At 30.7% G+C, this 13,900-nt stretch overlaps 1 protein-coding gene across 1 annotated transcript; it reads left to right on the forward strand.

Moving 5' to 3' along the window:
• The first annotated feature begins 5,902 nt into the window (after positions 1-5,902).
• Positions 5,903-8,626, forward strand: LOC129307689 (3-ketoacyl-CoA synthase 11-like). The gene is made up of 2 exons (XM_054948547.1): positions 5,903-6,858; positions 7,669-8,626. Exons 1-2 carry the CDS (start codon positions 6,070-6,072, stop codon positions 8,449-8,451), a joined length of 1,572 nt encoding a protein of 523 aa, XP_054804522.1. The 5' UTR covers positions 5,903-6,069; the 3' UTR covers positions 8,452-8,626.
• The last annotated feature ends 5,274 nt before the right edge of the window (positions 8,627-13,900 follow it).

Here is a 13,900-nt window from a genome sequence, read left to right on the forward strand (position 1 = left end):
TTATTTTTTAATCAATTTTAATTTTTAAGTAATTTTATTAAGCATAACATATTATTTTAACTTGAAAGGAATTAACTTATTAACTTTGTAGTTAAGTATTTAAGTAGTTTTGTTACTGTTTTATTGTATTATGTGTAATTTATTCATGAATATTTCCTTTACTTGTTAATTAATGTCTTGTTTATTTAAATATTACCCTTATCATGGTTATATAAAAATATTTATATATTTTAATTGAATCATATTATTTTAATTATGATCAAGTTAATCTCAATTCAACTATGGTTAGACCACTAATTTAAAATTATTATCCTAATTAGTTTAAAATTTTTAATAACTATTGGATAAACTGTACTTTTTATTTTTAAGAATATGAGAAAAATAATCATTATTATACTATATAAAAAAATCATTTAATTATGGGTGAAATACTATTTTTTTAATTTTTTTCTTTAACCTTTTATATTGTTTAAATCCTATATACAAAGAGTATTTACTTTAATTCATTCTTAATTTTTAATTAAGTCTAGCGTAGATGATAATTAAATAATTATCTAAAAATATTATTTTATTTATTATATTTGTTTAGTAGTAGAGCCAAAAATTCATACATACCCAAATTTTATTTTTAAAATTATTTTTAGTTTAAAATTAATTATCTTATTTTATAAAAAATATAAAATATAATTTTTGGACAAGAAAATGGTGTATATGACTCAATTTTTTGAAAAAATTGAGTCTTAAAATATAAAAATTAATATTAAAATATATTTTAGTTATTATTTTGAGATATTTTATTTGATTAAAAATAATAAAAATTGGAAAATATAAATATTTTTATTTTTTAAAAAATAACTATAGTAATACAGTCAAATATATGGTATTTTAAAATAAAATGATATAAAACTTGAAAAATAATTAATATTTATTATATTATATATATTTTTAAAAATTTATTTTTTTTCTATTCGAGTTTAGCCTGAATTTTTTCGGGCCTATTCGGGCCGAACAATAAAAAAATTATTATTTTTCGGGAGGGTTTGGGTTGACCTGTCGGGCTTGGCCCAAATTATCGACTCTAATTGTTATGAGTAAAGTTGAGTGGTGAATTGACATATCATTTGAACAATTTTAAGTCTAAACACATTTGAAAAAACAAAAAATAAATGGCTACTTGTCATTGGATTTATGAAAAGATGGTTGACTTGATGAGGACAAACAAAAGCATCAAATTGAATGAAATTATCATCACTTAAGAACTATTATATGGTTAATATGTCTATCTAAAAGGCATACAAGGCATGGAAAAGATCAAAGGCAATAATTGATGGCGATTACAAGGAATGATATGAAAAGTTTGAAGAATTATTGTAATGAAGTAACAAAAAAAAAGTAATTTAAAGACAACTTTTTATTTAGCGACTGATAGATCATATATAGACTGACCACCTATGTTTAAAATAATATATAAGTGCATAGGTATTGTGAAATAGAGATTTCTAATAGGATGTAGACCTATAATTAGGTTGTATGGGTGTTTTTTGAAGGGTCCATATAGAAGGATATTACTTGTGGCTGTTGCTCATGACCTTAATAACCAACACTTTCCATTAGGTTGAGCAATGGTTAAGGGAGAGAACAAATACTCGTAGAGCTAGTTTTTGAAAAACCTATTAGATGACAAAGGAAGCATGCAAGAGAGAAGGTGGGTGTTCATATCAAACCAACAAAAGGTATGTTACTAGTTTAGTTATATATTCATGTAATTTATTTACTTATACAAATTTTTGATTGAAGAACTAATGATTTGAACTTTTTATAATTTTTTTTATAAGACTTAATTCAAACGTTCAAAGAGTTACTTAAAAGTACTAAACACTAGTTATTTGTGAGGCATTTGTATGTAAATATCAAAGCAAAACATGGAAAATCTGACTTTGTTATTGTTTTTGGTACGTTGGTAGCTTTTTTGTATATGGTATTATATTTGCCCAATATGTATAAGGATTACTATTTTGTATATGGGATGGTTTTTTGGTAGATGGTTGTGGAAATATGGGCTGCTTGAAACTTAATGTAGTTAAGATTTTTGCACTGGATATGATATTTTGTGTAACGGATGTTTTAACGGTGTTGGAAGTAGACTTGCTGCTATATGATTATTGATGAGCACCTTTTCTAGGTAATTTAATTTGGATGAAAAATGAGCAGCGAAGCAAGATGAAAGGGATGAATGACACATCAATTTTTTCTCTTCTAACTTGCCAAGCTAATTGTATGAGTGTATATGTTTTTTAACTTACAAAATAAATACACACCAAACCAACTTTTTGAACAACTTTTGCTGGCATTTAAGTCAACATTTTGGAACAATTCGAGGGGACCTTCTTCTTTGTCTTTCTCTCCCTGTCACCCACAGGCACGTTTTGATGATGCCAACTTCATATATATGACTCAGAAGTGATCGGGCAGAACAACATATACATATGATAGGAGAAGAAAATCCAAAGCTAATTTAAAATATATAGTATTACAACACGGTTAACTTACGAAATTAAATACTTTTCAAAACATACCCATTGAAACTAATAAATCTATTCTTATTACAACCTTCTTAAAAATCCTAAATTTAAAGCTTAACAGCCATGACTTTTCACAATAGAAAAGCAATTACAACTGCCATCGTATATATAAAACGTTCAAGAAATTTTATCTTCAGTCTCAAATCAACACTTGCATCCTTAAACTTCTTGATCGTCTCCTCTGAAATTTGATTGTTTACTGGTCCTTTCACCCACTTAAAAAAGTTACATCCATAATGGTTCTAAAATAACAAAGCAATCATATTGTGTGTAAGCATTATCACTTCCAAGTTTCGACACCAATTAGGGTATCCTCACATTGAAAAAATTCACCACTTGCACTTATCTTATAATTAGCGTATCCAACAAACGTTCAACCAATTTTTTCTTCTATCCTAACAATAAGCACTATCACTTCATCACCACTTTTGCATCTTTCACCCATCCTTCTACATTGTGCGTTAAGGATATCATTGCTTGAGGCCATCTGCACTGAATCAGATTTAAGAGGACCAAAGAGGACAAAATTAGGTTGAAGACACATAATCAAGAGAAGATGACAAAACAGAATGAGTATATCCAAAAATTCTAAACAATGGCTACTTACCTACTCACTTGGGTTGTCTCCGTTGCCCTAGTTCATTGTGTCTTCTCCAAGTCTTCTCCTCTACCCAATTCACATTTGCTCTTGTGACTTACTATGAGTTCTAAATCTTGTTCTCCTCTAACCTAAACGAGAGAAACGCATGTCTCAATGTAATATGTTTTTCTTTTTTTTTATTCCAACAAATGCTGAGTCATACATGTCAACTGGACAAAATTTAACAATTCGGCATAATATTTAATGGTTTTAAGTACACCTTAGCAAATTTAACACAATTAATGACTAGAAAGGCTGACATTATGGATGGAAGAAATTAGAGGGACTAATAACAATGAAAACAAATTAAATTACATGGACTAAAAATAAAACACTATGAAACTATATATAGGGACCAAACATTGCGTTTTCCCTAGTTACTTATATGCAATGTAATGCCTAATCTTAAATATATATATATATATATATATCCAAATTTACGAGGTCATGCAAGTCAGAAGAAAACAAAACAAAAGAAAATGGAAAAGGGTCCACACTGTGCAACAGTTAGACGGCAGCCAGGGGTGGGAGTTTGGTGGGAAGTTTGTGCATTTAAGTGAGAAATAGTTGTGAATTTGTTGGACGAAGCTAGCCATAAAGGTCCATTGAATGTAACACGTATGCTATTTTCAATTTCGAAATATCGTATTCATCTTTTTCTTTTATTTCTGGTGAAAAATATATTCATTTTTATTTTTCTAAGATTTGAAATTGAAATTTGTCACGATATTTGGCCAAGAAAAAAATTTGTCACAATATATTTCCTCCGCTCCAGAGCAGTATCAAAGACTTTTAAGTTTTAACCATATTTCACATGCCAATAAAAATAATTATTTCCTTACTTTTATGAAATATGATGTATTTTTTCTTTTTTAATTTTTGCTCTTAACTCCTTTTTTATGACAAATGAGAAGTCTTTAGTCAACTTATATTTTTCATGCTCATCTTAATTAATATATAATTCTTTAAGTCATATTTATAAGACAAAGAGAGATGATTTTTTTAATTTTTTTTTAAGTAATGTCATTAATTTTTTTATTATATTTTTTCACCCTCCATTAAATGTTAGTGGGAAAATATATATTATAAAATATATATATATTTAATAGGAATAAAATTAACAATTCATTAAATTTTTAGATAAATTTAATGACTTTTTTAAAGATAAATTCTTTTCATTGAGACAATCGATTAAAAAAGAATAAAAATAAAAAGAAATGTACTTTAAACATCATTTTTTAATTTATTGAAAATATAAATTAGTTAAAAATAATTTATAATATATTCCTTCCCATTTCTATTACAAGACAATTCTAACCATCTCATTAAAATTGGAATTAAGGAGAAGTGATTAAGTTATTAATTTTGTTTAAAATAAATAATATATCTCTCATAGTTAATGATTTTATATAAGATATTATTAAAAAATATAATTAATACCTACAAAGTATTTTATATTACGGATCAATCTCTTTTAGGAAGTACTATAAAAGACAATACTGATTTTTTTAAAAAAAAAAGTACTATAAAAGACAAGATGGAGTATACACTTATAATATAGATGGAACCCTAGCTAACTTGAGAAATCTGTAGATTCAAAAAGTAGTTCGGTCCTTGTAGTTGTGCTAATTAATCTAATTATTAGTTAACAAAAGCCAGCAAAGTTGTGCAGCTGTGCTAATTATGGGCTACAACTGTTGCCCATGATATTCAATTCAAACTTTCTCACGATCACAATATTAAATATATACTAGGTTAAATTATACAAAATTCTCATAAACTTTGAACCATATACAAATAAGGGAGAATGACCAATAAAGATTTTGTAAGAACATTAATGTCAAATTAGAATTTTTTTAATACTGACATTCTCAAATTTTAGTACTCCTTTTATCATATTTTAATACTAAAGTTTTTAATTTAGCATTAATATTCCTACAAAATCCTTAATTATCATTCTCCCTACAAATAACCCCATTAACTTTTGAAACTTAATAATAAACATCCTTAAGCTTTCAAGTTTATGCAAATAACCCATATCCATTAATTATATACTCTCTTAAATTTTATTTTTGTGTGCATTTAAGTCTCCAAACTTTGATTGATATATGAATAATCCCTCTAAACTTTAAGTTATATGCAGATAATTGATGTATAAAATTAATTATATAGAATAATCTGCATAAAATAAAAGAGTTGAGGGAGTTCACTATAAAGTTCATATGTTAAAGTGGTTATGTATACATGATTTAAAATTCAGAAAAATGATGTATAATTTAGCTTATATATAATAACATTTTTTAAAAAAGTAGAGATGAAAAGACACTAGTCGCAAAAAAATAAATGTTACGTTAAACACACATATATTAACGCCCTCTATCTCTTTTTTAATGTCAAATCAACTAATTAAGCACCAATTCATCAACCATTCATAGCTGCCAAAGACATATATATTTGTAGAATTTATATTGTAGTGTACTGACAAACTTAAATACCCTATCATTTTCTATTTATGTTTCACTAAATAAATAAATGAATACATTTATATTGTGTAATAACCAGCATTTTTTCTTGGTTGGGAAGATCACTGGCCTAAACGACAATTAAAAGTTCGTTGGGGTGGTTGTATCTTCCCGCTCCCTTCCAAAGGCCGACTTTTAAAACTCATTCCCCTTTCCATAAATCTGTACCCCATAATTCTCACGTTCTCATTTCACTTACGCTTTCTGAAATTCTTCATCCCGTTTTCTCATCTCAGAAGAAAAGTTTAGTTTTTTTTTTTTCTTTGGCGTTAAATTCCGATCAACCTCCAAGTTTCCAAGAGATAGATCATCGATCATCCCACAAATGTCGGATCAGAAGAATCGAAACACGGAATCTGGAGGTGCCAATATTTCTGTCGAAGCACCACAAGGAAGAAAGGATAATAAGCTTCCCAACTTTCTGTTATCTGTGAAGCTCAAGTACGTCAAGCTTGGCTACCATTACGTGATCTCCAACGCTATGTACCTCTTTCTCATACCAGCTCTGCTTTCTGCTTCTGCTCATCTATCGTCTCTCTCAATCCAAGACATTCTCCAGTTATGGGAAAATCTCCAGTTCAATCTCGTCCAAGTCACTCTGGGTTCGAGTCTTATAGTATTCTTAGCCACCTTTTACTTCATGAGCCGGCCACGAGGTGTTTACATGGTGGATTTTGCGTGTTACAAGCCTGACCCGGTTCGCATATGCACGAAGGAGACTTTCATGGAGAGATCAAGACAAGCAGGAACCTTCACAGAGGAGAACTTGTCGTTTCAGAAGAAGATTCTAGAGAGGTCTGGTTTGGGACAGAAGACTTACTTCCCTCCTGCAGTTCTGAGCGTGCCACCTAATCCGTGTATGGCGGAAGCAAGGAAGGAAGCTGAGGAAGTGATGTTCGGAGCCATCGATGAGCTTCTGGAGAAGACTGGTGTGAGGGCCAAGGATATTGGGATCTTGGTGGTGAATTGTAGCTTGTTCAATCCGACGCCGTCTCTGTCGGCCATGATCGTGAATCACTATAAGCTGAGAGGGAATATCTTGAGCTATAATCTTGGTGGTATGGGATGCAGTGCTGGTCTTATCTCTATTGACCTTGCCAAACGGCTCTTGCAGGTTTGCTTCGTCGTTTCTTGTCTTATCGATCTTGAGCTATAATTATGTCCGGCATTATGTATTCTTCTTCGTTTTTAACAAGTTTTTCCTTTTACCCGTTAGATGTTAGCAAGAGAAAATACATTATTAAAATAAATATAATACGAGTAAAGTTAAAAGCTTATTATTGAACTTTTATAGAGAGTAAAATGATTTACAAATAAGATCGGAGGAAGTAATAATAGGAAATTCACTTTTAGAATGACCAATGAGCAGACACTTTCTGATTTGTTAGTGAGTCCCACATGAAGATATTGGGTTCATTCTGGTCCTCAATTTACAGATCTGAATTTCATGAATGCTAGCCGCTATTTAATACTATGTACCTTCCCAGTCGCCAACTATAAATATATATCAAAGTTAGGAAGTAGACTTTCGTTGGCCATATAGAAGAAGTTGGTAGCTGATTTTTGTTGCTCTTAACTAATAATTCCAGACATAAATTCGTTCATATATATATATATACATACATATATATCCAATTTTATGCTTAGATTAATTCTCTGTATTTTTGAAATATCAATCCCAGTTATTTTAAACAGCCTATCTGCTAGATCTTAATCTTGACAAGATTTCACTCTCTAGACTTGTTCAAGAAATTTATTGCCTTCGACGCCAATTATCTGTTAAAAATCAAGGTGTATATATCTATATATTTAAATATATGTATGGATGACATTTCTGCATGTAATGCTTGTTACATTATTGTGGCACATATATAGTTGTTGAAGCTAATTAATTAGGGGCATTTATGTGTGCATGTATTTGTAGGCGCATCCAAACTCTTATGCTTTAGTAGTAAGCATGGAGAACATAACCCTGAACTGGTACTTCGGCAACAGCCGATCCATGCTCGTCTCAAATTGTCTCTTTCGAATGGGAGGAGCAGCAATTCTGCTATCCAATCGTTCCTGTGATCGTCGTCATGCCAAGTACCAACTTGTTCACACAGTTCGAACACACAAAGGTTCGGAGGACAAATCATACGGCTGTGTCTTCCAACAAGAAGATGATAACAAAAACATCGGTGTCTCTCTCTCCAAAGACCTCATGGCTGTTGCAGGCGAAGCCCTAAAAGCCAACATCACCACCCTCGGCCCTCTGGTTCTTCCCATGTCAGAACAGCTTCTTTTCTTCTTCACGTTAGTCGCTAGGAAAGTTCTGAAGATGAAGGTCAAGCCCTACATACCAGACTTCAAGCTTGCTTTTGAGCACTTTTGTATTCATGCAGGAGGAAGGGCGGTTTTGGATGAGTTGGAGAAGAACTTGGAGCTGAGTGATTGGCACATGGAGCCATCGAGGATGACACTATACAGATTTGGGAACACTTCGAGCAGTTCGTTGTGGTATGAATTGGCATACACTGAAGCTAAAAGGAGAATCAGGAAGGGTGATAGGACGTGGCAGATTGCGTTTGGGTCTGGGTTTAAGTGTAACAGTGCAGTGTGGCGTGCCTTGAGGACAATAAATCCTAAGAAGGAGAAGAATCCTTGGATTGATGAGATTCATGAGTTTCCTGTTCATGTTCCTAAAGTGGAAGCCATTGGCTCATAGGTCAACTGATTCTGTGACCCTTCTAATTTGCCAATGACGTGAAGTTTGGAAAGTGCGGATAAATTTGTTGCTTTAGTTGAACAGCTATGGAATGATTTAATTTGCAATAGAGTATTGTAGAGCGAAGAACTTTTCATTAAGTTAATAACTTAATTTGATGCCATATCTTTGGTTATTTATTGACTTTGGTAATGTAAATTGATCTTCGAATGTGGGTCTTACGATCTACTCCTAAACCACAATTTAGGTATCTTTCAAAAACCTGATTTGGTTTAAAATACAAAACATTGAGTAATTTTTATAATTATTTTTTTTATTACTATACCTTTACTTTATTTATTATTTTTTTAAATATACATTGAAATTTTATTTATCATTATTATAACACTTGCATAGGTTATTCAATGAGGTATAATTGAAAAAATATATAATTTTTTAAAATATTATTATTTCACTTAACTTTTTCTAAAATCATGAATTAGTTAATCATGCTTTATATTGTGATTTAAAAGCATAATTGAACAAATATATAATTTTTTAAAATATTATTATTTTACTTAGCTTTTTTTTAAAATCATGAATTAGTTAATCATGTTTTATATTGTGACTAGACGGAAGTAATTTTCATGAGCCCCACACTGACATTGAAGGAAATTTAGAGCCGCAAGAAAATGTAGAATTGACCGTTGATATTGGTTGGGAAAAATACAATTTCTTAGCCCCTGATTAAACGTGTGTGTCCAGCTAAGAATGCACATGGGTAGGGTTGAATTGGACATTATTCCTACTCAGTGCCCTGCCCGATATGAAGTTTGAGCCAACTCAATACCTGGATGTTCATGTCAGGTTAAAAAATTTTTACAAATGCTTTTTTCAAAAAATGGATAAAACTTTTTTCTTTATTGAAAAAATATTATTATTATCATTTAACATATACTCTTTATAAAACTAATATTAGAATCAAAAATAAATTTTTTAAAATTACATATGAACAACCATTGTTAATTATTTTTACATAATATTAAGTTAAAAACAAATTTTAAATTTTAAAAGAGATTAAAAAATTATAATAATAAAAAATGTCCAAAAAGATCATAAAAATAATATAATTCTTGATAACACTTAATCTAAAATAATATTATTAAATAAATATTATTCACAAAAAAATAAAACTAACATGTTTGGGTAAGGATGGGTGTGACCCTTGCTCAGTACTTAGCCTGATGAGCTCGAACGGGTCAGGCAAAGCGAGGCATACCGGTTTATTAGGTGGCTTGAACAGTCTTACGTCAAGCTAACCTAGCTCGTGGTTCAAAAGCTTGCCATAGACGGACCTCAAGTTTACTTCACTAGCGCATGGCAATCCTGAGTTCTTTTAGGGCAGCATCTAGTGGCCCCACGTGTGTATGAATTAAAGTCTCTAGTTTTTTAATAATATTACTAATGGAATGAAATTGGAGAATTTTTTTAGATATAAGCATCTTCCTATAAATTCTATTTAAAACACAATCAGATATTAAATATAAGTATTTCTATTAACTAAAATTCAAGCCTTAATTTATTACAGCTAAGATCAGTACCTCCACTAGAACCAAGCTGATGGTGAAAATAGGGAATTATTTTTGGGTAAACAAAAATAGGGAATTTAATTCTGAGAATATTCCCAAAGCTCGGTATAGTTATATGCGGCACCCTGAAAATTGTTGGACTTTGAAAATGTAAGTTGTACGGAGGCCAAGTGGGGGATGATCCAAAGGTTAGTCTCATGGGAACCCAAAAAATATACTTGCCGGCCCTAACTTGGAAAGCCAATAAAGGAAAAAAAAACTCGGGGATGATCCAAAGTTTAGTCTCATGGGAACCCAAAAAAATATACTTGTCGGCCCTAACTTGGAAAGCCAATAAAGGAACAAAAAAAACCGTCATGTGTGCTGAGACATTTGAAGATTGAGGTGCAAAAAACTGTTTGAGGAAGAGGAACATGACCACTATGGTAATGTTGATAAATATAGTGTGTTTAGAGCTATGTATGATAATCAAATTCTTCAAGGTTATCCACATGTTAAGTCTTGAAATCCCAGCGTGGAATCTGAAGATTACTGTGTACTTGAGACGGATGGATCTGCTTTGGCCAGCATGGCTAGTGCTTGTGAAGGAGTCGTCAAAGCAGCAAAACTGGATTATTGGTTTCCGTGGGAAACTGGAACCCATGTCCCCTGTCATTGCCGAAATTAAATGTACTCCTGGAATTAAAGATTCAAGAAGGTGAAAGTCAGATCTGATTGTATCGAGACAATTAATCTTGTCACCAGAGATTTTAGAGATGACCACCCAATCAAAGATTTTTTTTGGAAGCTAGATCTGTGCTCACTAGATGTTGAAATGTAATTTTTTACTTTAACCTTAGGAAAAACTTAGCTTTTGCAGCTACTCTTGCTAGATCTGCCTGCTGCAGATAAGGTATTTTCTTGTATATTTGATGAACCAACCCCCATCTCGATTGATGTTAAGACCAACTAGCTGTATTCTGTTGTAATCCTTTTGTATCTTTTTTCATAGTGTTAGAAATATATATTTTGTATTTATAGTTACTAATACTGTTATTTTTAGTATTTTGAGTTTTTGATATTTTCCTTATCAGGCGTTGTTATGGTTTGTGGGCTATACATACGTGTGGTCCAGGTCTAGCGTACTCAACGTTATTGTTCAAGTTTCAATAACATCCATATTTGTCATGGCTCTGTCTCTAGTCAACATGGCATCAGAGCGTCAGGTTGCAGAGTCTTTATCTCTTTTCTTTGGGCTCATAGTTGATTGAAGAAGAGAGCCCATATCGTCAGAAGCCTTGAACTTTTTTCCCCCTTTCCTTGGTCGTTTTTCTTGGTTTCACTATCGTGTTTCTATCTGAGAAATGGGTTTTGCTTGAGATACGATAACAGAGATGACCCCGTGCAGAAAGTTACAAGGTTACGTTAAGCTTAAAAAATGAAAAACGATCAATTATGTTTAAAACATTGGTTTAAGTTTACCCTTGCATGTCTGATTTCTCTTGTCTATCTACACCAATCGACACTACTGTTTCATTTGGAATGGTAACATTATATGTAATCAGCCACTTTAAGTTTACTCTGTTTCATCAATATTTCAATGTACTTTTCTGCGCCCAAAGAAATACTTTCATTCAAACCAGAACAAAATCAAACGTTTAACAGCAGCAGCAGCAGCAAACCAGAAAGGAACAAACAATGAATAAATAAGTCTTTTGAGCCCTATCCAAAAGGCATATCCGTCCATTGCATTGCAAATACACCAATCTATAGCCTGATTTAGGGCAAAAATTAATTGATGAAATTTGTATTTGAATACATTAATTTAAAAGGCAATTTGATGAATTGAAAGTTATTCAAATTAATGAGGATTTGTGCTTTTAAAATATGTTTTTAATATTCAATGACCAAATTTTGCACAAAAAAAAAAAATATATATATATACAATGATCAAAAAAGATATTAATTTATGATGATATATAATTTCTATTACACAAATATAATATATTTGAATTGTTTAAAATATAAGGATAGCATGATTAATTACAAAATTATATACATATTTATTCTCCTTATTAAATATTCCCAACCTTCATGTGCATTTCAAATCTAACTTAGAGTTATTTTTTAAAAGCCACTTTCAAACTATATTAAGAAGTACCTTTCAAAAGTACATTTTTTTACTCATGCAGTTTCGAAACAGCTTTGTACATCTCATCTGCTAGAATGTGCTTTCCAAATGTTAAACATGGTTTATCCAAATAAGCACTTAAAATTCTTGGAATCCGCTGAAAACAGCATTTACTTAGTGGGTGACCAATGCTTACAATAAAATCCACTAAGATTGAACATTGTCATTTTAGGCATAAAGCATCGCCAGTAACAAATTCAACGAAAGGGAAACAATGAGACAATAGGACAACTTTGGAAAAGCCTCTGTTAGAAAACCACTTTTGAGCATAGCTTCTGCTTCACTAACCAAGCGGCGGAAATATTGACATATTGTCATAGTTATTTCACTTGCTCCATAGGCCATTAAAAACCTGACTTGTTTTTGTTAGGGAAAATTTTAATTAAGAACCTGAAAAGACACGTAATTTTTTGTGAATTTTTAAAGAATTTGAAACTTCAATTCAATCTTCTAAGACTAAACTAAATATAACTTAAATGCAGAAAAAATGAAAATACCATCGGTTCAAACATTAAAAAAACCACCAACCATTATAGTCGGAGTACCATTGGCAGTAACTAAAGCCAATGACAGTAGCCACTAGACCTCCGTCATTGGTGATAGTTGGAGAATTATAGAGAATTAAATTCTCCAAAATTGGCCAAGGGTGAGTGTAGAACTCATGACTCCTTGGCTTACCAAAAATATATGGACTATCAAACCATTGAATTCATTTAATTATATGATGTATAAAATTATATATATAATAAAACTTGTTTCTAGACCACTTGATTATTATATTACTTGTTAATTGCTTAATTTTACTTATAAATACCTTAACAGAACTTGTTAATTATTTAACTTTTCTTGTTAAGTATTGAATCCATTTACTTATTAATACCATAACAAAACTACATTATTTGTTAATCGTATAGCTGTATTTATTAAAATCTTAACAGGACTTGTTAATTAATTAAATTTATTTGTTAAATCCATGATTCCTTCAATTGCACAACATTACTTGTTAATCATGTAATTTTACTTGTTAATTATTTAAATTTACTTATTAATTTTGTGACTCCCTCAAAATTATATGTATAATAAATTTTATTTTCAAACCTCTTAAGTATTATGACAAGAGTTATACTTGTTAAAAGTTTAATATAGCTTATCATTTATTTAATTTCAATTGTTAATATTATATTTATTTTTTAGGGTATTGCTCTCTCTCTCTCTCTCTGCGCGCGCGCATGTGCAAGTGTGCGCGTGCGTGTGCCCGCGTGCAGCGTGTGTGTGAGATTGAGTATTCAATTTAATAAATACTAATAAGGAAAACTTGACTGTTGTCACTTTTGTTATTTGACAAACTCAATTTTTTATGTAAATTCTATATTTATTTAACAAATAACAATAGACAATTAACAAGTATTATTAAAAAATTAATAAGTAAAGTTACACAATTAACAAGTAATTTAGTTACTTTTTTGAAACAATGGTTCAAAAAGTCTTGTTATAATATTAACAAGTCAAACTGTGTAATTAACAAGTAAAATTATGTGATTAACAAGTAATGCAGTTCAATTAAAAGAGTCATAGATTTAACAAGTAAATTCAAGAAATTAACAAGTCCTATTAAGATATTAATAAGTACACTTACATAATGTAGTTTTGTTGCGGGAGTCACAAACTTAATAAGGAAAGTTAAATAATTGACAAATCCTGTTAAGATATT

This window comes from Prosopis cineraria, unplaced genomic scaffold (assembly GCF_029017545.1).
Source record: "Prosopis cineraria cultivar Desert tree isolate PC_DT_omini unplaced genomic scaffold, ASM2901754v1 PC4, whole genome shotgun sequence".
NCBI lineage: Eukaryota > Viridiplantae > Streptophyta > Magnoliopsida > Fabales > Fabaceae > Prosopis > Prosopis cineraria.

Excerpts from the sequence above, each read along its gene's own strand:
- LOC129307689 (XM_054948547.1), top strand. The coding sequence starts at position 6,070 with ATGTCGGATCAGAAGAATCGAAACACGGAATCTGGAGGTGCCAATATT. Across the intron at positions 6,859-7,668 it reads TTGCCAAACGGCTCTTGCAG|GCGCATCCAAACTCTTATGC; the intron begins GTTTGCTTCGTC and ends ATGTATTTGTAG.